Raw genomic sequence first — 26,870 nt, 5'->3', positions numbered from 1 at the left:
AGCAAGAACAGTTCATGCCAGCAAATACAATCTTAGCTCTTGTGATTATGGACACAGGTTTCTCTAAAACCTCTAAAATCAGATGCAATTTTGTTAGAGTGCAGAATTGTTAGAAAGTCAGGGGTTCTTAGCCAGCGCCATGATTTCAGAAGCCTGATTTAGAGTTTTAAGCACTTGTGATGAAGCTGGGCGGCACTCAAACTCACTGATTCAGGATAGAATCATAGAATTGTTTAGGTTGGAAAAGATGTTTAAGATCATCCAGTCCAACCATAAACCTAACACTGCTGAGTCCACCACTAAACTATGTCCCTAACTGCCTCATCCACACATCTTTTAAATACCTCCAGGGATGCTGACTCAACCACCTCCCTGGGCAGCCTGTTCCAATGTCTGACAACCCTTTCAGTGAAGGAATTTTTCCTAATACCCCATCTAAACCTCCCATGATGGAACTTGTGGCCAGTTCTTCTTGTCCTATATCTCTTGTCACTTGGGAGAAGAGACCAGCACCCACCTCCCTGCAACCCCCTTTCAGGTAGTTGTAGAGAGCGATGAGGTCTCCCCTCAGCCTCCTCTTCTCCAGACTGAACAACCTCAGTTCCCTCAGCCGCTCCTCATAAGACTTGTGCTCCAGACCCCTCACCAGCTTCGTTGCCCTTCAATGGACACGCTCCAGCACCTCAATGTCCTTCTTGTAGTGAGGGGCCCAAAACTGAACACAGGATTTGAGGTGCGGCCTCACCAGTGCCGAGTACAGGGGACAATCACCTCCCTACTCCTGCTGGCCACACCATTTCTGATACAGGCCAGGATGCCGTTGGCCTTCTTGGCCACCTGGGCACACTGCTGGCTCATATTCAGCCGGCTGTCAATCAACACCCCCAGGTCCTTTTCTGCTGGGCAGCTTCCCAGCCACTCGTCCCCAGTCCTGTAGCGTTGCATGGGGTTGTTGTGACCCAAGCGCAGGACCCGGCACTTGGCCTTGTTGAACCTCATCCAATTGGCCTCGGCCCATCCATCCAGCCTGTCCAGATCCCTCTGCAGAGCCTTCCTACCCTCGAGCAGATCAACACTCCCAACTTGGTGTTGTCTGCAAACTTGCTGAGGGTGCACTTGATCCCCTCATCCAGAACATACCTGTTTTTTCATGGGAATTGGCATTGCCATCCAAGAAACAGGAAGCACACTAATGGATTATTAGTCTAGTTTCCTGCTAAAGCCCCAGCTTGAATAATAACCCCAGCTTCAAGTACCAAACTTTAAGAAAGATTTAGGAAAAGAAAGGTCCAGAGAAAGGAGCAATAGAATTATGAAGAAGTTTAGTAAGCAGAAGGATTTTTTTTTTAAAAGATGAAAGGCTTTGGGTTTAATTAGTCTAAATCAGAGAAGGCTTTTATTTTCCCCATTAAAAAGGGTTACAAAGTGGATCAGCAATCTGATATATTCCATAGTTTAATTTGCTGCAAAGAAAACTGAAGCTGAATTTTCTGAATGACCTTTTGAGGGTCCTTTCAGACCTTTACCTTTGTGCTTCTCCTGTGACTCCATCACCGATGAGCATAACTACTGCCAGCTGGTCAGCGTGGCTATTTCTCCTTGGGGAAACTTGATTTAAAAGTCGTGTTTAAAAACAGTGGACAGAGCGACAGAGCCTAAGGGTTTGTCTTCCCTACCTTTGGTCATCTAAACCCGAGGTGTATAAATGCGGCTGGGTATGTCTGCTCCCCCTGCAGTGACTGAGGAGAAATAGCAACAAAGAGGTTCTTCACAGTGGGCAACTTCCAGATCATTAAACTTTGGTGAGATAAATCCTGTCCTAACTTGTCTCTGAGTGTTCACTGTTGGGTTTTGCCTTCAGCTGGCTGATGACACATTAAGCAAGTACATAGCTTCATTATTTTGCTGTACTTATGAAGGCGCACTTCGCTGCCATCTCCGAGGGGTTTGGCACCACAGGGACTTCCTTGGCACCAGCCCTTCCTGTCCAGCTCTCTCTTCAACCTCTGATGCTGTCCATACCCTGTCTTGTACTCGCCTTCATCTCCTCACCTCTTCTCCTCCTTTTGAAACACCAACATTCCTCCACTTTGGTTTCCCTTTGCACTGACTGGATTTACTTCTTAAGAATCTCAGTTTTATCTCTGGCTGCAGCTTTCACTAATTTATTCACTGCGTGGTGCCCGTCTAACAATGTTCTACTGCTTTCGTGTCTTAGGGGAGTCAATGGGACAAGAAAAAAAGCTATTTTTAGTGTAACTGGCTTGTTAGCCATGCAAATTCTTGAATAACAGGTACGATTTAAGTTCACCATGAAAGCTGGGAGCACTAGAGCTGTAACATCACGTCTGGCTCTGCTACTACCTCCCTCAGTAACCTTGTGCAATTTATTTAGCCCCTTGGGGCCAAGTTCACCTGAAAATAAAGAATATTACGTTTTTTCCCCCGAGGAATATGTAAGTCTTAACTAATAGATGTGTGTATATTTTTTGATGTCCTGTTTATGTAAATGCAAAATGCTTGTCTTTTTCCTTCAAAACATTTACAAAAGGTCAAGAGAATTTTAGGGTTGAAAGATAAACAGTTCAGAAGAACTAGAAAAATTAAAATTATACACGTATGCACTTATCACAAACCTTTACGCAACCTCCAATTAAGTAATCACTGCTTCTCAGCATTATAGTAGATGCTATCAGAAGCTGTTAAATTGTGTAGCAGCTTGTAATACGGGGCGCTCTGTTTATACAGGATAAGGACTCTCTGGAAATTATTCAGATTAATGTATCATCTTCCAAACGTATGCTACAGTTGTGCCTAGTCAGTCAGGATTGAGATGTTCCCATGCTCAGCTCTACAAAAGCCTGACAGGGAACACCGTTTCTTCCTGACAGGCCAAGATACTAACTTGGAGATGCAAAGGTGCTTATTCAAACACGCAGACCCTCCATCCCTTGCAAGGCTTAAGCAAGACTTGTTTGTGGTGCACGTCTTGGGCAGTTTCCCCCAGCAACCAGCTTTCACTGCAAGAAGGATGCTCAGAAAAGGGGTTTTTTTCCTTTAGTTTCCAGGATATCACTTTTTCCTTGCTGCTTTTATGTTCAGACCAAAACTACCTCACCAAGCACCTGCAGGTGACCTCTTCTGCAGTGGCCCCTCTACTCACCTGCACCTGCCTTCCTCTCCCACATCTCCATGCCACCCATGTCTCCTGACCCCCCGCCTCACTGCTTCCCTGTCTCATTTCCAGTCTCTTCTGAAAACAATTTTGCTCTTTTTGCCAGCCTTCCCTCCACCTCTGGTGCTCAACTCCATGGCCATAGTTAACCATGTAACCCTTGCTGCAGCCTCATTTGACACAGAGAGCTCGATTCCTCAGCTTGGCTAAGCTTTGCTTGAAGCATGGAGGAGAAAGCCTGAAGGTTGAAAGGGCAAAATTAATCTCCAGCAATAGCAACTTACACCTGGTTGTAAGATCCAAGAGATCATTTTATCACACCTGGATCACTGGCATTCACAGACACTATCTCGGGGTAGGGAGTGAGGTGATACCCGCCTGGTACCCGGGGTTGCCATAGGTGTCCGCTTAAAATAGTTTATGCTGCTTAGAGAAGGCAGACGACGTTGGAGAGTGTTAATGTACTTCACCGCCATCCTCCTGATTACCTTGCTCCTGAGCGAAGCTCAGTAGAGCCCAAAAGTCCAGAGTGCGAGGTATATTACCTCTACCCCAACGCTCTTTGCAATGCTACAAGCACTTGGATAGTGAAGTAGTAACAGATGGAAGGAGAAATTAAAAGGCGTTAGCGAGGAAATAAGCTGCTTTCAATCGAGATTTGAGCCAACGGACTGAAACTGTACGATATGGTAGGAAAACAGTAAAGTTGAAGAGTGATACAGGGAGAAAAGTATTCTTGTATCGGTAAAGAAACTAGTTTTAAAATAGGAACCTCACTTTGGAATTAGTAATGAGATTTGCAAACTTTCATTTTTTGTATTGTCATTTATTGTCGAAACAGGCCCAGTTGATTTGTCTGGAAATGAGTGAAATTAGTCTAGCAGCTGGTGTTATCTCAGTGCACTTTTTCTGGTGAAAACTACGTCACCATCGTACATCCTCCCCATTGGCAGCCACATTTGCTGCCCCCTCAGAAAACACCTAACACGTATCTTGTTATTTTTACAGTGTCAACATATGGCAGGTTCTATATGCGTCCGTTAAACCCGGTGGAAACTGGCCAACTACAGTTATTACATAGGAGAACCCAAAGAGCACAATTACTAAACCTCAGCTCTTTTGAAAACGAGGCTAATTAAGAACTAGCCACAGATGAGTGAAGCAGAGGACCAGCAGTAGCTAAGCTGCCTCCCCGCCCCGACGCACTGGGGGCTTTCTGCAACACGAGCAGCGCTGGGACACGTCAACCCGTTTGACCAACGGAGACAAACCCAACCCAAGTCCCCAGCACGCCAGCCGACGTCCCAGGCCGCGGGGACAAAGCTCCAAGAGGCGCTGAAGGCTAACGGGGCAGCCCTGCTCGGGGCGGCGGCGGAAGGCCTGCATGGCGCGACGGGATCGGGACCCCCCGCGGGGCGGGGGAGGCACCCCCTTCTCCTCAGGGCGCCCGCGGAAACGGCGCCTCAGGCGCAGCACTGGGGCCGCCCTGCAGCCTCAAGGGCTCCCGCCGGCTGCGGCTAAGAGCCCCCAGGGCAGCGGTACCAGCACGGCCCGACCGCCCCTCCGCCCCGGCGCGGGGACCCCTCATGGCAGGCCCCGCCCCGCCGTATCGCCATGGCAACGCCTCAGCCCCCGCCCCGCGCCGCCCGCGGAGCAATGGTGCGTCTGCGCCCGCGTCACGTGAGGGGCGCTCCCCCGCCGGCGGGGGGGGCGCGGGGCAGACGTGGACAGTACCCACAATGCCTAGCGGGAGGCGGCCGCCGTGGCCGCGCGCCGGTGCTGCCGCCGCTCCGCTCCGGTGAGACAGGTAGCTCGAGCCCCTCCCCCGCGGTGCCGTTGCCAGGCGACGCGGCCCGCCCGGGGCCTGCCGGCGTGAGGGAGGGTGAGAGACGGGGCGGTGCTGGTAGGTGCTGCCACAGGGCCCTGCGTCTGCCCGGTCTCCCTGGGCCGGGGTCTCGGTTGCCGCTTGCCTTCCCCTTTCGGCTCCAGGCCCGGGGCGGGGGGCTGCCGGGGCACCGCAGGGCTTCCGGTGTGGGCGCGGGTCTGGTCCTGCGAAGCGAAGCGGCTTGTCGCCGGTTTCTCCGCCTCCCGGGCCGCCGCCCTGCCGGGGGCAGCCGTTCGCTCGAGCGTGGCAGCCCGGCCGCTGGAGCCGCAGGGTCGTCTGCGTGTGCTGCTCAGCCGGGCCGAGGGAGGGGTGCCCGCGCTCCCCCCGGCACCGGCTGCCTCCCGCTTCGGCGCTGGAGGTTTGCTCCTGGCAGCGAGCGCTGGGTGCAGCCGGCAGGTCAGGTGCAGGAGGCCGTCGATGGCAGCTCAGGCCTCTTCGTAAACGTAAACGTCATTTTGTAGCAGAAGTCTGTTGTAGCCGGGATCTGTCACCCTCCGGGCTGGCTGTGTAGGCATCAACGTTTTTGTAAAAAATTTTGCAATCTAAAGCAGTGCGAACCCCTTTAAGTCAATAAACCGCACTACCACGTCGAAGCTGCCATGTAAGTAGGCGGTAGATGAAAGGATCAGGTTCCCAAACTTTGGGATGCAACTTGTTCCGTTCCCTTAGTTTTTCAGAACCTTGATTCTGTTTCTGAGGTCTCTTTTTCCTCTGCTTTATGGGAAAGATTATATGGGCTCATGGTTTAGGATTACTTCCTTGTCTGGTCATACCTGATCATGTCAAAGTGGTTTTATTTGTTGTGTCCTTCTGTGGTGCTTTAGTTTGTAATATGGATTTCTGAAGTATGCTGTAGTATGGAAAAATTGAGACTTTTGCCTGCATAATGCAGCTTGTCACAACCCTAAAAAGTGGGGACAATAAATTGTCCAACACTATTATCTGTATCTTCATTCTGCGTCAAGCAGGTGTGCAGCTTGCACCCACTTCCCAATTTTATGGAAGGTTGTCATGAGAGGCAGACATCCTGGCAAGAAATGCCTTGATTAAGTTGGTGCTGAAGGCTAGCACATGCAGGAGGGTAGGCTTGCCATTACACTAGAACTACTTAGAATCTTTCAATTTTTGTGAAGCTAGACTGTTTTTAAAAAATTGAAGTATCGTGAGCAAACCGTATTCACAGGTCACTTTCGAACATTTACTTGTAAAAAAAGTTATGAGAAGATGTCAGATAGATATAAAACAATTACTGTCAGATCACAAGCTGGAAGACCAATTCGTTACAAAAGGCTGGAACACATACCGCTTTCTAGGACTTTTCTAGATGCTGCCTCAGGATCAAGTACCATCATAACACAAAAATAAACAAGATGATAATTGAATCTGTCTCCAAAAAAAAAGTACAGTAAAGCAGGCTCTGCTTTCCATCATCTGAGATTTCCCGCTCATGGGGGAAATTAAACTGAAGCCACGTGTGTTAATTCCTATTTGTGAAAGCAGTGGAAGTTGATGTGTGTATGATAAATTGGACAGCTTTAGGGAGGGTGGAGTAACAGAGGAATGACCATTTCAGTTGACTCTTATCTGTCTGTGGCCAGCTTTCTCCATGTTCTTCTTTTCCATGAGTTCTCCCAGCCCTCATTTGCAGGGAGGGCTGTGTAGCAGCAATGTGAGGGGAATTCCATAAAGAGGGGTCAGAAGTAGTTGCACACAGGGAAACTAAGAATAGTGCAAGCATAGAGTGATGCTTCTGTGGTGTACTCTCCCTGCTGGTCATCATTTGGGGGTCAGAATCTCCCTGAGCAAAGGGTAGTGTTTTTGTTTTAGTAACCCTTGTAGTTTTTCTGTGAACTTTTCCAGTTGCCTCTTGAATTCACATAACATTTTAGCATCAACGATGTCATGTATCAAGCAGTTCCACTGGCTAACTGCATGTTTTGTGAAGAACCATCTGTGGTACCCATGAGCCTAACACCTGCTGGTTGGATTTGATACTCCTCAGTTCTGTCCTAGAATGAGATAGTGAACCCAATCCCTGGTCATTTCTTTGTGCCTGTAATGGATTGTAGTGCATGTGCAGTCTTGTGTCATCCTCAGGTATTTGATGGATATAGAATTTTTGGAGGAAAACCTATGAAAATTGTAATGGTATGGTGAATTACTTTGTGTAGTTTTGAACAGATGTTTAAAAAAGACATTTAAAGATAGTTCTAAAACCACTACCATATCTTTAATGTTCTTTCTTCAATCTCTACCTATATAAGTCTATACCAGATTTGCCACTTGGCTCCTTCTGTAGAGCCTTATTGTTTTGACAGCTGAGTAAAGGAGCTCTTTCATTTTGAAGATTTAGTAAACTTTTTTTCTATATTAATACATTTTCAAGTAAAGCTGAATGTTCTGTTACAGTATGTGTATTACACATCTCTTTACATATGTGTGATCTTGCAACTAAAGTGATTTTCTTTTGTTAGCTTCATTTTTTAGATAGCTTTCTGATTCTGCTGTTAGGAAGCTGAGGAAAAAGTACATATTTTCCCTAGGTGGGTTTTTAAGATGATGGTAACAAAGCCTGGCTGACTGGTGATCTTAAGACTGTTCATCTAAACAAAATTTTTACCATGTGTGATTTCATAGTACATTAAGAGAATTTTCAGGTTTTAATGGAGGCTTATCTTCTGTTAGAGAGCTTCATTTATCTAAATAGGAGTCTTGAAGAAAGTAACTGGTTTTGTTCTAGATTTATACAAATATTTATTTATAGATAGAATAGACATAAAAATTGAAAGAATACCTCTAAAGGGATCTTTATCCTTTGCTTTGTCTGTGGTCCATGCATACATGCTCTTGTTAGTGATATTTATATTCTTTGTCCTTAGTTGTAGGAGTAAAGCAACTATTGTTAGACTGAATATTGAAAATCTTAATGCTTTGGAAATACAGCTGTGGTTGTGTTGTACTATGTTCCTGAAGTGTTCAGGTTTCTGATCAGAGGAGATTATAGATTAATTAAACTTAGTGTATGAGGTGAGTGATGGGATTCAGAGTCAAAGGTTGCATTACCCTGAGTTACTCATGTACTGTGCAGACATATTTTCCCATTTTAAACAGCTGAAGTGATGGGACTTCCTCAGCTGTACTTAAAGAACATAGAAACATTTTAATATTATTCTAGTTTTCTTTTTACTTGAGTACCTTTTGAGTAATCTCCCTGGGGTGTGTTCAGGCCTTTCCACTAAGCATGCCCTCACGAAAAGAGCTGAAGAATATTGTTAGCTACTAAATAAATTTATTAACTTTTCCTGTTTGTTCTTATCTCATCAGATAGCTCAACATGAGCTTTAACCATCAAGATCATTTAAAAAGTGACCAGAATCGTATTTTTTCTTCTGAGAGCTGGCTACAGGATTCTGAGTTCTTCCTGCAGTGCCGTCCTATTCACTACCTTTTCTTAAAAAAGGACATGGAGCTATGTTCCTTTCTTCATGTTAGGTGCTAATGAAGTTATCTACTTCATCAGAGGAAATGCAGATCCATGAAATTACATTTTCTGCAAGTAAGTTAATGAGGGGAATTTTAAACTTTGCTTTCACATCATTGTTCTTATGTTTATATTGATATAGCTCTCGGAAGTCCCGTTCAGGATTGAGTTCCAAGTGGTAGAGGTAGTTATTGTCAGAGAACCATTACAATTTAAAGCTCCTCTGCAATTTTGTTATACTCTTGAGCTGCTGCCGTGGTTATATGGTTAGCACCGTAGTTAAGAAAACGGGTGCCGTGTGCACTCCATGTGAATTGTCCTGCTGGGAGCACATGCATGAACTCAAATAGAGATAGGTAAAAGTTTCTAGGACTGCAGGTTTAATTTCTAGAATGCTTCACTCCAGCAAGCTAATCTAGAGCAAGTCCTAAAGTTGTTTTGTTTTCTGTTTTTGTGTCCAGCTGATCAAAGCACTTTGTACAACAGGGAATTCTGTAGTGAAGTGCTGAAATAACAAGCGTACCTGATAAAAGCTCAGAGGTATTCAGCAGAGTACAGGCAATAGTGGCTTCCACTGCTGTTTCGACTTTGGTGAAAGTCTGGTGTGCTACACAAGTAAAATACGAGGGTATTAATTTGGAATTTGTTAAGCTAATGTGATGCATCTCAAAGTAGGTTGAAGTTTGACTGCTGATGAAGCTGAATTTCTTAAATTGAAAATTGCAACACATTTTCAGTGTTTTCATTATTATATGCCACTTTCTCTCTGAGGAGTAAATACCCTTGAAAAACCTGAATATTGATTATTATTCAATAAGTATTCTGATGTATATATAACTTTTGGGTAGTGGGAAATAGGGAGGTGAGAGTTCAGGGAAAAAACAGCTATTTCCTCTCCTTTATGAAAAGGCAGTGCTATTCTGGGAAAATTTGGATTCCTAACTTTTCACAGTACGGTCCTTCAGTTGCTAAGGCTTGTAAAGCACCCTTAATGTCATAGTTTGGAAGGTGCTGTAAACATGTCAGTATTGCACACGAAAGCATATTTCAGCTGTATTCAGAAATCTGTTTTCTTTTGCAGTTTGTGACTGTATGGAACTTGAGTAGCATCGTCTGAGGGAGGCAAAAATCTATTTTTTTCATAATCTCTTAAGTGCTAGGTGTAGTATATGGTAGGAGTCTGCAGAGCAGTGTTAAGAGTTAAGGAAGTGTTTGCTTTTGGCTTCATGTAAATTCTAGCACTTCGCCCACTTGTAAGGGGATGAATCTGTGTACTGATACTTAGCAGATAAGTAATCCTTCTTTTAATGCTTGTCTTGCTAAACTTTTGGTTGTTTTGATATAATGTAAGGTTTGAAGGACTTGTGTCTTCAGTCTTGAAAGACTGTCTGCAGGCTATGTGTTTATACCGTTAAATGCCTGCTATAAATTTTCTCATTCTGTTTGAGAAATGTTTAAATACACAACTTTCTCTTTTTTAAGTGACTATATTCACAAAGCTTTAATTATTATGCTTTCAACATTAAATACTGTAAAAGCATGTAGGCTTTGCAAGCACCGTTTCAACCTGCTCAGTATTTGTGTAATACTGATAGACACATTTTGGAAATTTAAAGAAAATGGAAACCCAGGTAAGAAAAAAGACACTTCATGTTTAAGAAATTCTGTTGTGAGGTGGGAGAGCTGGATTACATTCCTTGCTATCCTGATCCTTGATTTCCTATTTGATAGTATGTAAGTTGTGTAAGTTTCTGTTTGCGGGGTACTTAAGCATGTACTCAGTAACATAGTTTCATGAAAACACATTAATATTATTGTTTGATCAAGACCTGGATCACTTTCCCATCTGGCATGTCTTTACAGTGCACGTTTTTCCTCTCCAACTATTGTTCTTGTTTGTTTAGCCTATAATTATTGTCTCACTAAAGAAGAAGACTCACAGCTTCGAGGGTGCAAGTGCTACAGTAGTACTAAGGCTAAGTAATAGTGTTTCAGTCTCCACAGGTATCTCTAGGTGAGGATTTATGGCAGTTCAGATAAAAATATTTGAAAACATGACATTGATGTCAGATGTGCTGCTGCTTTGTGGTTTGCATAGACTAATAGGCCCTATTCAGTTAGGACTCTAATCTGACTTATAGTTGAAAATCCTCCCTGTGTCCCATTTTAAGCTTGAGCCCAGTATACAGCTTGGGAAGATTGATTAATCACAGTTGACTCAGTTGTTTTTGCTTTTACCTTAATTCTGGTTCCTCCTGATTTGTCTTTTGTTGTAGGTTGTCATTAATTCTATTGGCAATGTCTATGATTTTATCTGCCTCTGTGGTCCGTGTGAGGGATGGACTCCCACTGTCTGCATCTACTGATTATGACCAGAGCATGGGAATGCAAGAATGTAGAAAATATTTTAAAATGCTCTCAAAGAAACTTTCTCAGCTTCCTGATAGATGTACTCTGAAAACCGGGCAGTATAATATAAAGTAAGACTTCTCTTTTATATATTTGCAACATCCTGGGTTGTATCTGTCTGTAAGTTAAAAAGTCAACAGTTCACATTAGAAATGATTGATCAAACTAAGATTAATTCTTGGCAGTATTTATGTATCAGAAATTTAAAATTGAGAAACTGGAGAAAGATTTGAAACCTACTTAAACTTTGTTGGAAGTTCTAGTTTGAAAAAGACAGTATTTTTATAAATATCGAAGTCCTTGACCTAATAGAAATATTTCTTTAAATTTCAAGGTTGTTTCTTACATGAAAATGACCAGACTTGTTCTTCCTCATGCTAGTTCAACTAGTATTCATTTGTTTTCCCTTTTTAGTCTACAAAAATTTGTACCCAAATATTTTCATAACCCAGTATTTCTGAAAACTTGTGGTTAGGATGTTATGGAATTAGGCCCTTTTATTGTACCTTCAGTATTTCTGTTGACTTGAGAGAAAACATGCCCTAAAAACCAAGCATAACTCAATAATTATTTCATATGGCACACAGGGATTTGGAAGGGTGGGAATGATTTTTCTAGTGTGAAGGCAGTGTGTAGTAAAGTCTTGAATGGTTGAATGGAGCCTACCTATCCTACCGGTCCATCCAGCACTTTCACAACAATGCTTTTTGTTTTCTCTTCATGATTTTGTGTTTTGATTTCTTTTTTTTTTAATAACTATTCCTAAATTTTTTGAGCTAGTCAATTTGATAGTGTACCTGCATGACAACACTGATTAATAATTCAGAAGATGCTCTTTTTTCCCCTGTTGGCAGCGTGAAACTTGGATTATCGTGAAATAGTTCTTTGAATCTGTTGTTTTCTCAGAATTTTGCTTTATATGTGACCTTCCTCCTTAGTATTGGTAACTAGGAGCACCTGTGTGTAGCTGGCAATTCAGTTGCACTTTAGCTGAGCTAAATTCTGATTCTAATTTAGATATGCTCTTTTAAAAGAGGTAAGTAATTTCATCCTAACTGCTAGCAAACATGTAGAAGTTACAGTGGTGGAAAGTATACCACCTGAATGATCCTAAAAAGTGCTCAGCCTTCTCCCTCTCCCATTGGTGTATGTGAGTTTCCAGCATTTCTCAGGATTAGGCCCAGCATGGACTAAGTATTTCCAGTCAATGTTTTTTAACACCTCAGCTGTAGTTGGCTTGTAAACTGATCAGCTTAAAAGAAACTTTTAAGAATGAGACATAAGGCTTAGTCAGGACTTTTTTTTTTATTACTTTGGTCTTTGCTTACTTTTAATAGTGGAAGTTATCCATCAAGATTTTGAAGAAATTTGAATGTGTCATGAAAATGTGAACTCTATTTAATGAATTGCCTAAATGCGATAGGGAAATGTATATTGAAAACTGTCCCTTTCTAATTTTGTATTTGCCATCCCTGGTCATCCTTGCAACTATCTTTGGAGAACGATGAATTCCATATTCTACGGAACAGTTTTATTCCCTCACGTATTTTAGAAAGAACCCACTGTTCTCCCCCACCCCCCCATCTGAAGATAAGTTTTTGCATTTGTGGAATGCACCGGATCACATATTGTGCATTTGAGATGAATGAAAAAGCTATTACGGGACAAACCTGCTGTGTTTCTGTATCCCAAAAGCTTTATGTTATTTTCTGTTCCATGTATGTGAGAGTGTGTACATATGTATACACACATATATATACATTCACATATATGTATAACAGAGCTTCTTATATAATCATACAATGTGGTGTTAAAGTAAAACATTGCCTAAAAGTAAATTGGTTTTTTTCTAGAATAGTGTTGGACTTTTCAGTAAACATTAATTCCTTTGCTATCCCAGAGCAGTTTTTGCTTTTCTGTTTATAGAATAAGCGTTCAGACTAGCGAAGTGGCAAATTACCTGAATTTAAATTTGAAATTTTGAATTTGTTGTCTCAATTATAGCTTTATAAGTTCTCTGGGAGTAAGCTATATGATGTTGTGCACTGAAAATTATCCCAGTGTCCTGGCTTTCTGCTTCCTGGATGAGCTTCAGAAAGAGTTCATCACTACCTACAATATGATGAAGACAAATACTGCTGTCAGACCATACTGTTTTATAGAGTTTGGTAAGGATCTGACTTTTTTTCCTTGATTCTCACACTAAGACAAATGAGTATTTAAATAGATGCGCAACTTAATGCACACAAAACAAAAATGTCCAGGGCAGTTTATAGCTGTATTTCAGGTGGATTTAGAATCTGATTTAACCCTGTTAGAGTCAATAAAGAAATACTTCTGTGGGCATTAAATTAGGCTACTAGAGTTCTATCCAAACTTATTTATAATCTTTCTGTTCTTGCCAGTAGGTTCTAGTTTAAGCCTTGTGTGACCAAATCTGGAGTTCATCTTCTCCTAGTTAATAATACTAGGAGTTGTTTGACTTCATACCTGTTGAAATACTTAACCTGTAAAAGCACTGAGCTTCATAAATTTCTCAAGTGAAAGATTGCAATTTCATGTTTGCTCTTAGCTGTGCTGTAATTTTTGTTCAGTACATGAAAGGGAGAGATTTTTATTTGTTTTATGATATAGTGAACCATTTAATCTTCTGTCATGCAAGCTTCAAATACATCTAATCTCATATATACCAGATAACAGCTGTTACGGATTCCATTAGTATCTGTCGCTTTAATACTATATGTTAGGCAGTTATTTTAAATATCCATATAAAACGCATTAGAGCAAAAAGAACTGCAGTTTTAGAAATATAGGGAAAGATATTCCAGTTGGTTAATTCCTGTCTATAATTCAGTCAGGCAGTTTTTAACAATTTCTGTATAACATTGTTGTCTTCCTTATGAAGATTTCTATGAACACTTTTTTTTTCCCCCAACGCCACTTTTGTTCTACTAGTTGTTAAGTTAAAATGTAGGTCTATTACAGTCTTCATATCTGTATAATATGGTATTAATTTTCTTCACCTGAATATTTTGCAAGCACATTTCATACTCAAGTAAGTTTATACTTGAATGCAGGACTTAATTTTTTTCATAAGGGTATTTACTAAACTAACAGAAAAGCTAGAATAAGTGCAGTAAATCCATTGTATTAGCAATGCATTCAGTCTCATGCAGTGAAAAGTCATTAGTTTATTCACAGTTATTAAGTAACTAGATTTCTAGAGCTTAATTTTTTTTTACTGCAGAATTAAACAGCCCATGATATATTAGTCACAAAACAGAAATAGTATTAAAAAATCCAAGAGAAATACAAGCACTTCAAACAATTTATTTCAATTTGGAAGTATGTAATACATAAAGCAGCATGGTCTTGGATTATTTAATTAACAAAAGTCCATAAGGAGATACCTTTTTATTTTAAATTTTACACAGATAATTTCATTCAGAGGACCAAACAGAGATATAACAACACACGTTCTTTGTCAACAAAGATGAATCTTGCTGACATGCAGACAGAAATCAAACTGAGACCACCGTACCAAATTTCCGTGTCAGAACTTGGTTCAGCTAATGGGTTCGCACATTTATCTGTGGCGGAATACAAGGGTACTGGTAAGATATCTGCAGGTAAGTTTCAGGCTTTTGTTTTTGTATCCTGAAATGAGACAGATGAAGGGTGGTAGAATTAATCTTTGATATTTTTTTCTTCAGAAAAAGCTTTTTCACCGTGATGTTCTTAAAGCATAAAGCCACCATGACCTTACGTGTATTTTAGCTTAGACGTCTGTTTTGTCCTCTGCTCAGAGCGCGTATCTTCCCAAGTGACTCAGAGAGAGAAGTAGGTCTACTCAATGGACTGCTTTATTGAAGGAAAAAAAAAATCTGCATGAAAATAAGCAAGTGAAAATGAGCACTTAACAAGATGATCTTTCTTTTTCTGACCTTTTAAGATTTATGAACATTTTTATTATTTCTGCCCAGTAAGACCCAATGATGCCACAAGCTAAGAGCGTAGTGTCAGGACTTAAGGCAGCTGGAGGGAGAAGCATCACTTTAGGAGGCGTCTGTGACGGTGGAAGACCGAAGAGCTCTGCTGGCTAAAAGATGTACTCTCTAAAATAAGTGCCTTGTGTACGACATTCATAATAGCAATTTTGTATATATTTGCCACATTCATTTAAGTGGTCATTAATTTTTTAAAACTTTAACTTATTTCATGTAGGGGGTAAATATGGAATTGTGTGGTTGAATTGGGTTAAAGGTTTGTGCTATTAAGTGAATGCTCTGAATCAGTTTGAGGCCCACCTTTAGATGTTTCCCAGCAGGACAGAAAACTTAAAACTTGCCAAGTCCTTGCACTACACATGGACTCCACGCGTGAAACTGATATAATCTGATTTCAGTCTTCCAAGTTTAGTGAAGCAAAATCATCAATAGAATAAAAGGAAGTGTTGATTTTAATTAGTTAATGTCTTCCCCTTTTTTCCCAACAGTACCTCTGTCTATAAGGCTAGTTATCCTGGGCAGACATACACCGATGCTGTTTACTTTACAGTGTCAGGGTGAAAATTGCAATCGTAAATCTAAACGCTTCCTACAGTTCTGTAATATAAGAGATCAGCTTAATTTTGTGCAGTTTATATATATATATATTAATAGGCTCTCTTTGCCAGTGTATTATCCCAATTACTTTATTTACTCATAAGGATTCCTCTAGAAGATTGAGAACTACTTTCTACTGAAGATGAAAACCAAACAAAATCGCTAGGGTGCCCTATTTGTACTGCTGGGGCCCTGATCCTGAGAATTCTGGTGCTATGAGACAGTGTAGAAATAGCTTACAATCTCTGTATTTGCAATTTAACAGTATTAGAGGTAGATTCTGGAAAATTAATAAGGGAAAAGTGTGAAGATGTTTATGTTGTTTAGAAGAGTGGAATCTTTTAAGCAGCACTGTACGTACCTTTAATCATCTACTGCTTATATGTGTGGGCTGTGCTTAGAGGTATGTAATGCTGTGATATACCATTCTTTTGCCACTTTTGATGCTTGCATCGTTGTTACCTCTTAATGTTCTAGTGTAATCCTGGCTTGTGGAAAAGGTTATGGTGGTAGAAGTGGCAAGCGGTTAACTCTGAAAATTGTCTAGATTCAAACTTCCTGCAATTGGAAAAAGAAAAAACAATAAGTATGAGAGAATTCGGCCTGTGTCAAAATTGGCTGTATTTTTAAAGTTGTCCATGTAGTGGGAGATGAGGTGTCTATCACTTTTCTGAGTAAAAGTGTTAGAAGAGCATATAGGCCTCAATTAAAATGCATGAGGACCATTTCCCTTTTTACTATAAAGTAAAATTAAACAACAATTGGCGGATGACCTTCCAATTTTTTTTCACCTGCCTCTCCACAACTTGTCTTACAGAAGCAGTTCTGTTGTCCTCTTTTCTCTCCATGTCAACTTTCTTCTGGTTTTTTTCCTCTTTCAGTTACTTTTAACTGTCTTCCTCTGAATTCCATCAATCTCTTTGTTCAGTTATCCACTTCCTTCCTTGAAATGCTGTAGAAACTCACAGTCAAAGGGCTGTACATTATGAGAGTTTTGCACTTTGCGCTTTCTTCAGCTCTTCAAATTTTAGATGCTACTGAATAAGTATCTTTTTTGGCAAGTCTTGCTAATAGTTTTGTAATTCTTTACATTCATCGCTTCTCTCCACCCTTGAAAAGAACTTTCTCTGGATGTTTGGTACTGACTCAGTTGGCTAGACTTCAAAGTTTCTCCTTTGGTCTAAGGACAAATTCTCACAAAAAGATGTGGTTTGCCTAGTGCAATTTCTTGAATATGCTGTCCTGTTAAAAAATATGACTTGTTGTAAGTGAATTAAGTATGTTAAATCAAGTTGGATAGCACACAGAAGTAGGAAGTTAGGTAGATGCAAATCTTGTTTTGTTACACAGAATAGCAGAAGTTGATGTGTTAGTTTTGGCTATGCTGATGAAGCATTGTCTGTTACTTGCTTATACTTGTAATTGGATATGTATCCAAGGTCTAGTGTCTAGTCCTCTTATATTGTTCAAGTAATTGAAAATAGCAGCCCTTTTCCTTTAGTGAAAGTTGTGCTGTGTAGTGAGGAATAAGGGTAATTATTAATGTGTGAAGCAGATTATGGATAGAGTTTTGCTTCAAAGGTATGTGTAGGTGTTGGCAGGCATCAGAAATAGGGTGACAGCACGCTGATGTGTGATATTTTAGGTGTTTATTTGGTTAGGACAAATTGACTGTTTTCTGAGCTTTTTTTCAATGAAGGAACAGTTCTCAAATCAAACTTACTTTTTGCCTGATGGTGTACTCAATTTTTTTTTCACTTTTTAGTTTTAAATGTGTCTGTAAAAGTAGTACAGTTTCTCACATTGTGCAAATTTCCTATTTTTTTTATTTGAATTTCAACTTTTTAATTCAGAATTTGTGCTTTATTTGATCCTTGGCTTGTGTTAGAGAGTTTTTGATATGGCAATTACAATCTCTCTAAGATCTATGGATGTACTGGCTCAAGGTCAGCTGTCCTTTACCCTGCCTTCTCTGACACTCCTCCTTCATTCTTCTGGTTTTGTCTTTTTTTTTTTTTTTTTAATTTAAATGACTCTTGTTGCTTTGATTATAACACTAAAATTTATTAAGCCCTGGAGAGCTTAATGACTTCAGTAGAGGTATGCAATGTCCTTTAAAGTTTTTGGGTTTGTTTTCATATTTTAATAAGAGAGAAAAGTTACTATTTTATGGTCCTTCATAGACTGTCTTGATTTAGCTGACAAGACTCTACTTTTCCCCTCATTGTTCTCAAAGAGGTGTTTTAAATACTGTTTTAATACATTATGTATTGAAGTTACCCTGATACATGGGGAAAATGAGATTGTCTGGAGAGCTGTGGCTGGAGAGCACTAAGCTAATTTTATCCACCACTCCAATATCCAATGAAGTGCAATGACTTTTGGCTAAAAACAGTCACATACACCTTCAGCTTTTCGACACTCTCCAGATGAGATGGTTTAAAAAAACCAAAACAAAACAACCAGTTAGAAGTCACTGAAAAAGAATGGTTTGGTATGCAAATAACATATCTAACCTTAACTGAGTGATTGCTGGTAGTGTTCCTCTAATATGCACTATGGTTAGAAAAGCAATAAGCTGTGAAAGTTAAACATGGGTTATGCTTTTGTTTAAAAAAAACCCACCTGATTACACTATTAAATTTAGCACAAATGAGTTAACTGAACTAATTTTGTGTTTTATTTTTACGTTGTCACACACTCATAATTAGACAGCCCTGTCTGCTTATCAACATGAAATAGCTTCTGTCATTTTTCCTTTAGATTCTGTAACTTCATAAACTGTTTGTAAAGCCTTTTTCCTGGATCTATGCAATGCAAACAACCAGGATCGACCCCCCTCTCTCTATTAATGTTACAGTTCATTGACCTCATTGTTCGCATCTTTACGCTTCGTTGATTTGAACAGAATGATTTAAGTATGGCTCAGTAGTCCTGTTGTTTTCCCAGTGTTGCCTAGACTGTTAAGAGTCTTGCATTGTTTTTTCGTATTTGCTTTCCGTTATTAATTAAGGAAAGGGGCGATAATGAGGAATATACACCACTGTTACGTACTTGTGACCATAGCTAAGCCCAAAAGAGCGGCTGTGCATGGAAAGAGAGTGTGTTTTAATTTTAATGTGTTTTGTAAGAGACTTATAAGCACCATCTGGAAGGTCTGTATAAGGTTGTAGTGTAGATACTAGCTTAGTTTCAGAGCTGTCTTTTTATTTGTGTCTTTGGTAGCACTTACTGGCTATATTTTTTAAGGTAGGGGACTGTAGTAGCTTTGCCTCATAGTGTTCCATTCAGCAAACAAACTAAATCAGTCTCAATAGCTTTGCTAATGCATTAGTGTTAAAAAAGTGGAGGTTGTGAGAGGAGCTCTTAAGTGCATCACTTATTAGCTGGCTACTAATTGTGGACAAATTTCACTGGCAAGTGCATCATTTGCCATCTATTTCCTGGCATATTTGAGCAGCTTTCAGTACCATACTGAATAAATGGAATGTATTGAGTTAAAGACTAAATATAATAAGACAATTATATGTGAATTGAAGGAAAGTATACTTTTTGTTAAACCTTGTGTTGAAATATTAAAAATGTTTCTTCTTCTTTTTAGAAAAAAAGATTGACATTTTGTGGTTTGATTCAGTGATCTCCTCTTGAGCTAGAAGCCACTGAAAAATGAGATTACTGTTTTACTAAATTTCTAAAGACATTGCTTTGACCTTTGATATCTTTTTTTGATCCTCTACTTTGCAGCTCCTCATCAGCGTCTGGAACCTGTGACTCTGCCAGGGATTGTCTCATTTGTGCTTAGTCTGTTATGTGGAGCTTTGAATTTAATTCGTGGCTTTCATGCCATAGAAAGTCTTCTCCAGGTATTGTACATGTTTATGAATTTAAGACTTATGCATCATAGCAATCATAATATCACCTTAGAAGATGCTTGCTATAAGAAATAAGTCTTGCCAGTTTTATTTTCAGAAATATTGATTGTGAGGTCAGACCTCTGCTTATGAAACCTATATTGTTTGTGATCTGTGCATCCTTCTTGAGTGTGATGCATCACTCATTGAGGCTGTGAGTTTCAAAAGCAGTAGAAGGTGGGTGGCCGACTCCTTCCATAGGTAACCTTTGTAGCAGTGAGTATGTGAACATAATGTTCTGTTTTCTAAATTTATGCCAGTATATGAGACGTTTAATAGATGTTATTTAAAAACATTTGAGAGAAATGATGAACAGCTTTGAAAATCTGGCCAATTTTTTGGAAGGGTTCACAGAGCAGGGATCTTTAAACAGGTTTTGTAAAATTGTTTTTTATAAACTGTTCTAGTCTTTGTTTTTAGTAAACCTCCTTAAGAAGGATGCTTATTTCGCTTTGTATGCTGAAAGGATCAGTGTAAGAGAAACTGTCAAGTGATTTCTTCTAAATGCACACCCCGCCCTCCCCACCCCCCCACCAAACCACAACACCCCCCTCACCAAACTACCTCCCCAACAAATGTTTATTTGTTTATGTGAACTCTCTGCTCTGACCTTCCCTATAGCCTTTCAGTTTCTTTCTGTTCCATTTCTTGTGCTAGTTGTATTCTCATTGCTGCAATGAAAATAGTAGTGGTTCATGATTTCAAGCAATTCAAGTGAATATGCTGGTAGCGCTTGCAAGCATGCACAGAAACTTCATGTGTGTTACCACAAAAAAAAAGACTTGCTTAATATTAAATGGCTCTACTGTTGTGGTGATGGAGGTATAAACTAAAAACCCCGTAGAAGTTTTCTGAGAGAAAATGTGAATCCTCCTGCTTGGCTAATAGATAATCTTTTTATTCAAACATATATCTGGACTTTGTAACTGCAATGCTTTTGATACCTAATGGATTTTTTAGGGAAGTAAGGTTAAGAAGATGACCTGTATTCCAGTTGTCTTACATAATTATTGATATATGAAAAGATTTAATAAAGCAGTAATGTTTGAGGTCTCAGCATTTCCTGAAGACTAATCACAGAATCAGAGAATGATGGAGGTTGGAAGGGACCTCTGGAGATCACCTAGTCCAGCCCCCCCACCAGAGCAGGTTCACCTAGAGCAGATTGCACAGGGATGCGTCCAGGCGAGTGAATGAATAGATGAACAGGGTTAATGAAAGTGTTCCATGCTAGGTCCTTCTTTTGAGTTGTTTTTGGTTTGTTTTTTAAAGAAAAAACACAAATTAAATAGTGAACATACATCTCTACTTTATCCCTAATTAGATTTTTCTGTGTTATGCACAATTCTCTTGAGTTTATAAATAGGAATGAATTTAAAGTACACTGTAGTACAAATAGTACTGAACAGATTTCTACCTCTTAGTTTAATGTTTCTAGAACTTGTTTTGTTACCTTTCCGCAGCTGTTTTTTTAAAAAAGGAATGCCAATGTTAGATCAACCTATTTAAGTGATGATAGGCCAGCCAATTAGTTTTATTCTGTATGTTACTGCATCTGGAGGTAATAGATGGCAATACAGATGGAAGATATTTTTTCATTTCTGACAAATGAGGTACACTAAAAAACCATTAAAATTTCTCTTAATTTACTTTATTATGGAAAAATCCACAAGGTTTAGAGAGAAATAATCCAAAAGATGATTAATGCAACTTCTTCTGAGAAGTCATTCAAAAGCTTCTCTCTGAATCAGTGTTTCCTTTATAATCAGTGTTTTTATTTGGGTGTTAGCAAAACTCCGTTACAATCTGTAGCTATACTCCAGCAAATAGGCAGTGGCAGTGACGCCAAGTTTTACGTATGGTTTAGGAGTGTATTGCGTTGTGTAAGTAAGTTTTATGTGCAGGTATACAAACTTTTTTTTAGTCAACACTGTAGATGGAAATGCTTCACACTGAACATACTCTGAGCAGAAACAAGTTGTAGTTCTGAATGGACCACCTTCTTCTGAAAATGATATTCACTTTCAAGGAAGAACATTTGCATGAGTACCCATTGTTTTCCTGGGAAAGTTTTTGATTTTCGCAGATGTTTGAAATGCGGTTAAAATAATCACTGAGCATGCAAATTTATTCTGCTCAGCTCTATAGAAACTATAACAGCCGCTTTGAATAAGTTAGAAAGAATTTGGGTTGGTTTTTTTTTAAACACATAGTGGAAGGATCCATCACTTCAAGTGAATTTTCCCATCATTTCCTTCAAGAAAACTTAATTTTCCAATAATCTCTCTCTGATAAATTCGTATGCTTTTGTTTGTTCTCACTGCCATGAACACAGAGCTGCCTGCCTTATTGTTTGTGTAGAATTTTACCACACCCTAGTGGACAGTTCGTGTCTTTTCCTTTTATCTCCTTTCCATTTTGTGAAGCTGGAGGAAGGCCCAATTCTGCAAAGTTGATATTAAAGGTAGTTACCAGTGTTTAGACTTGAATTTTCAAAGGCATCTGGAGAATGTAAGAATGCAGTGTTAGAGCTGGACTTCCTTTAAAGCTTTTGAAAATCTCAGCATTAGTTGTCTGTTGTGAATAAACATTTTGGTCAGATTCCAGATCACAGTGGTTTTTTCCCCAGACATACAAGTAAGCAATGATTAGTGATAACTCTTTCGGTTTAGCGTAATATAGGAGTTATAAATCTTTATGTGGGACTATTTTAGCATACAATAATTAATAATTTTCATATTGTAAATGTCTGGTGTCACTGAAACATTGTAAACCATGACTTTTTGTTTTATTTTCACAGAATGAAGGTGAAGATTTCAGCTATGTTATTGCATTTTTTCTTGGAACAGCAGCCTGTTTGTACCAGGTGTGTTCTTCTGCTTGCATAATTCACTAGAGTTTGGAAGCTTTACTCAGTCATGCATAAATGTCATCAAGTTTTCTTAAATGTCACAGATACTTCAATAGGGTGATTATAATTTCTGCTGTGTTTTATTTCATTAATCATAAACTATCATACAGTAGATTGATACAAAGAGCTTCTGTTTGCTGGCATTTTTCTTCAGTTAGTTGATTAAGAGACTTGGTGTGCTTTTCTGTCTGGAGCTTACAATTTGTCTCTAAAGTCACAAGCAGTGGAGGTTATATCATTTCCTTAAAGTAGCAGTTTCATAGTTCAAGTAAACTTAACCATCTGAACAAATGTCTTACTGCTTCTTTCCTTTGGGAAGATTTGAGGTAAATGCAGTAATACCTAGGCACTACACCCCAGAATTTTCCTCACTTCGTACATTATTGTGCATCTCCTTCCTTGTCAAAGCTTTCAGCCACTTTCCACTATGTTTTCCTTCTCCTGTCTGATACTTCACATTGCATTTCATGTCTGTAGGTTTTCCATTTCTGCATCTGAATTTGACTTTCCTATATAATCTGTAGCAAGGTATTCTGGTGCCCATTGGCATTTGTCATTCAGTGACACTGCTGTTACGTTGAGCTATGACTATAATGTCTATTATGCTCAATTGCTGTTATTATAATTCTGTTGACTTTTAATCTCTTGCACTTGTGGAGTATGCAGTTTCTAGTTGTTTCCCTGTGCCAATGTTTAGTACAATGTCAGACCATAAAATAAAATAATGTCTTAGGATTTTCCTTTTATATCTGTCTTTCTATCAGTCATCCTTTTTGTCCAGGTTACCTGTACTCTCCATTCTCTATAACTTACCTCTAGCAAAACGTTACAGTACAACTTGTGTTCTTCACCGCTTGACTTTTCATCAGCTTCTGCCTTAAATAATTTCTCAGATTGGTGTTAATTTTCCATGCCAACAATCTGTTCCATATCAGATAAGGTGGAGCTCCTCCATTCTTTTTTGTGTGAAAAATACACATTCTTCCTTCCTCTCCCAAATTAGAAACCTTATTCTTTATAAAGTATTCATGTCTGTGTATTGAGACATAAGGACATACGTCTTTGCCCCACTGTGTGACTTGAATAGAGCTCTTTTAAAGAAAGAATCCATGCATCTTGGAATGTAGGCTTTTTCTTAATACTCAAAATTTATCTGTTGAGACTCTTGTTCCCCACCCTCTGGTGTCATTCCTACGGTATGTAATTGGTCAATTTTCAGAACTAAGAGGGCTGTCAGTTTTCTGGCATGTTCTGATGTTCTTTTGCCACACTTAAGAGTTCGGGAGATTAATTCCGTATGTTGCGTGACAGCACGTTTCATTTTCATTCACCCACAAGGCATCCATAGTGCTGTATTGTCTTGTTCAGTTAATAACAACATAGCAGTGTGTTTCGATTTCTGGTTTCCAAGAAAATGTTTGTAACCTAGGTGTGCAGGCCAGAAACAGGACTTACATGGAATATGATGTTTTAAGCTTGCTGACATGTCTAGTGTTCCTCCATGGTTTCTAGTCTGTTCTGAAAAAGAAAATGTACAAAAGGTAATAACTGTCCCAGTTGTACCCGAAGTGCAAAGCGTCAGGAGCTGAGCCTTCAGTCATTTCTTAACATTTATTAAAAATAAAAAATAAAAAACTTAAAAAAAATTCAAGATCTTCTCTGAAGTAGCACAGAGGAGCCTTCTACATAAAAGCATGCCATGCTAACACTTCCCTTTAATAGAGGAAAAAAACCCCTCAGGAACTGCGTAACAGCACTTGCAGTAATAAGGTGTTAAAACCACAATGTTTTGGCCTTTTGACTGGTGCTGTTTTGTAAGTGGCAAATCTTCTAGCATCTCAAACCTAGACTAATGGAAAGACAAGCCTCAGAATTCATTTAAAACAGATCTTCAGTAAAATTCCCAGTCATTCAACATCATGTTGCAGTAACATTTTTGAACTTCTATAGTATTTTTGTTTTTTAAACCCTTCATATTTATTAATCATTTTGATGAAGCATATCCTGACTCTTATTTTACTCTTGGAAGCAGTTACACTTCTTTGTATGTTGTCAGTGGAGGTGACGACGCTAGGAAATTATCTGAATTATTATTGCTGAGATACTGGTAACAACTAATTGCTCTTTTAGATACGATTTGTGAAACTGTCAGCACAAGTAGCTTCCATTTGCTCTGCTCAAAAAGACCAAGGAGGTTCAGGGGAATTCCATCTAGATTCTGAAACACGCAGATTACTTATCTCTAGTTTTACTTTGGAGGAAGGACATACAAATCTTACTGATACTGTCAGTACTCACATCTCTGAAGATATTTAGATCTCCAGAAACTACAAATAGTTTTGTTAATCACAGTAACACTTACAGTGGAAACGCATGCTTTATAAGAAAGTGGTTGTTTCGAACAGAATATAAAGTAACCTCAATAAATGGCATTGTTTGGTTGCAAATGTACAATGCTTTGGCCCTTTTTTGAGGAACACGAAACATGAAAAAAAATTAAGTAGAGTTTCTCTGACTGATAAAATGCGGCAAATGCCCAAGAAGAACAGAACTGACACTTAGATAATCTGATGATGGATGCTGTTAAAAAATTTGTGTGAGCATGGTTATATATCCACTGTGAACAGATTTGGAACACAAAGCAAGCCGAAGTGATGATATCTACCTTGAAGCACAGCAAAAACTTTCTTCAGGAGACAGAAATGGCTAGAATCCAGAGGGGGGGCAAACAATTTTTTTTTTAGAAGTCAAGTAAGTAGTTTGAACAATAGCAGAAGTAAAAGTGATGTCTATGTAAAAGCTATGTCCTTTTAGAGATGAAAACTGAGGCAAGAGGCTTGAACAGATTTCCAGCTGCAGTAGGAAGAAGGCAGAGCAGGGAACTGTGGGCAGTCCTGACATTCTGTGTTACACCACAGCATGCAGAAGCTGACCCTTAAAAGGTGGTAAAATTACAGTAGAGTTGTTGTGTATTTCTCTCTGACTGTGATCCATCTTGCACCAGCTGAAGAAGGGCAGTGGGTATTTGCAGACCTCTCTGCATCTACCAGTTAATCCTCTGCATTAAGCCTAGCTGGACACTGGGTTGGTATCTGGGGGATTGCCTTGTGCTGAGTATTCCCGGCTGCAGGGCCCTGGTATTTTCCCTGTCCTTCCCATTGCTTTGCCTGAAGAAGACTTAACCCTGGCTTGTTCCTTCTCCATTGCTCGGGTGGAACAGAGTGTATTTTGACCAGAGATTGCCAGGAACATCCACTTTCCTTTGTCATGGGCCACTCATTATTGCAGGTTGTAATCAATTATTATGAGAGAATTGTTCTCAAAGAGGGTTTAATGGAAGCAAAATGTAACCTTGTATTGATGTCAGGTACTTTTCACCTTCCATGACTGCTAAATTGATACTGTTCTTACATGTTTGGTTTAGACTTCTGCTTGTTTGGGGTTTGTAAATGTCTCAATGACCAGATAGTGTTTCTTCAGTGGAAGTTATTTTCCATGTGGTAATCTGATTTCTTTTTTATTTCCTGACAGTGTTACCTGTTTGTATACTATACGGGATGGAGGAATGCCAAATCCTTCCTGACTTTTGGGTTAATTTGTCTGTGTAACATGTATCTGTATGAACTGCGCAACCTGTGGCAGCTCTTCTTTCATGTGACTGTGGGAGCATTTTCTACCTTACAAATTCGACTGCGACAACCACAGGGAAAGTCCCCTGATTACAATGTCTGACAAGTCCTAGAACATTTAGAGGCAGTCTTGTTCCAACAGTTATTCACGCTCAGGAATGTAAAGATGTTCTCCAAAAGAAGCAGCTGTCTGGATGGGGTGCTTTTTTTTTTTTTCACTTTTTTTTTTTTTTGAAAATAAAGCAATGTAAGATGCCTGTGGACATTTTTCACTTGATGGTTAAACTGTTTTTTTTTTTTTAAAAAAACATTTTTTTTTTAAAAAAAAAAAAAAGGACACAAAAGAATATGGGACTAGAGGAGGAGAATGTGTCATACCCATGCAGTGAAATGTATGTAGGGACACCAAGTTTGGTGAATTTGACTGGTGGCATAAAAAAGCTTCGTTTGAAAGTATGTTAATGGAAGGAATATATAGAGTATGTGTTCTGCATATCATACAAGCTCTTCACTTCCAAAATCAGTTTTGCCTTTGTGAGGCAGTAGGGATTAGGCTAAATAAATCATAATAATAATGCTATTGCATATTAGCAAACTAGATTTGGAATATGTAAGATATTAAATTTTGGAATGTTTTGTTTCAATTGACATATATGTGAATGTTTTCTTAATTAAAATGTAACCTGGAAACTCTGTTTCTGGAGATCAGCTTTATGGCACCTGTGGCCCTCTGTCTAGTGCTATAAATACTTTAACATTTTTTCATTTATGATTTCTTTTTAATTATCCTTTGAAAGTGATCTGTGTGGACAGGGTTTCTTTTTAGTAATTATTTGAAAAGTTCTGCCACTTAACCCAGGATTTT

General features: G+C 39.3%; 1 protein-coding gene across 2 annotated transcripts; it reads left to right on the top strand.

The window, feature by feature from the left end:
- Positions 1-4,946: 4,946 nt before the first annotated feature.
- SEC22A (SEC22 homolog A, vesicle trafficking protein) lies at positions 4,947-26,186 on the top strand. Of its 2 annotated transcripts, XM_059820450.1 has the most exons (8): positions 4,947-4,982; positions 8,385-8,616; positions 10,818-11,021; positions 12,955-13,118; positions 14,385-14,579; positions 19,299-19,417; positions 22,266-22,331; positions 25,908-26,186. In XM_059820450.1, the coding sequence occupies exons 3-8, from the start codon at positions 10,840-10,842 to the stop codon at positions 26,106-26,108; spliced, it is 927 nt and encodes a 308-aa protein (XP_059676433.1). In that variant the 5' UTR covers positions 4,947-4,982; positions 8,385-8,616; positions 10,818-10,839; the 3' UTR covers positions 26,109-26,186. The 2 variants fall into 2 exon arrangements, with proteins under 2 accessions (XP_059676433.1, XP_059676434.1); XM_059820451.1 differs by lacking the exon at positions 8,385-8,616 and having other exon boundaries at positions 4,959-4,982.
- Positions 26,187-26,870: the final 684 nt, after the last annotated feature.

This window comes from Gavia stellata, chromosome 8 (genome assembly GCF_030936135.1).
Source record: "Gavia stellata isolate bGavSte3 chromosome 8, bGavSte3.hap2, whole genome shotgun sequence".
Classification (NCBI taxonomy): domain Eukaryota; kingdom Metazoa; phylum Chordata; class Aves; order Gaviiformes; family Gaviidae; genus Gavia; species Gavia stellata.
Note: the sequence above shows the minus strand (reverse complement) of the source record. Positions and strands in the feature narration are given on the sequence as shown.

Bases quoted from the DNA above. Each gene is read 5' to 3' on its own strand.
- SEC22A (XM_059820450.1), top strand. From the start codon at position 10,840: ATGTCTATGATTTTATCTGCCTCTGTGGTCCGTGTGAGGGATGGACTC. The intron at 13,119-14,384 runs GTAAGGATCTGA...AATTTTACACAG, and splicing joins ATACTGTTTTATAGAGTTTG to ATAATTTCATTCAGAGGACC. The intron at 22,332-25,907 runs GTGTGTTCTTCT...ATTTCCTGACAG, and splicing joins CAGCAGCCTGTTTGTACCAG to TGTTACCTGTTTGTATACTA.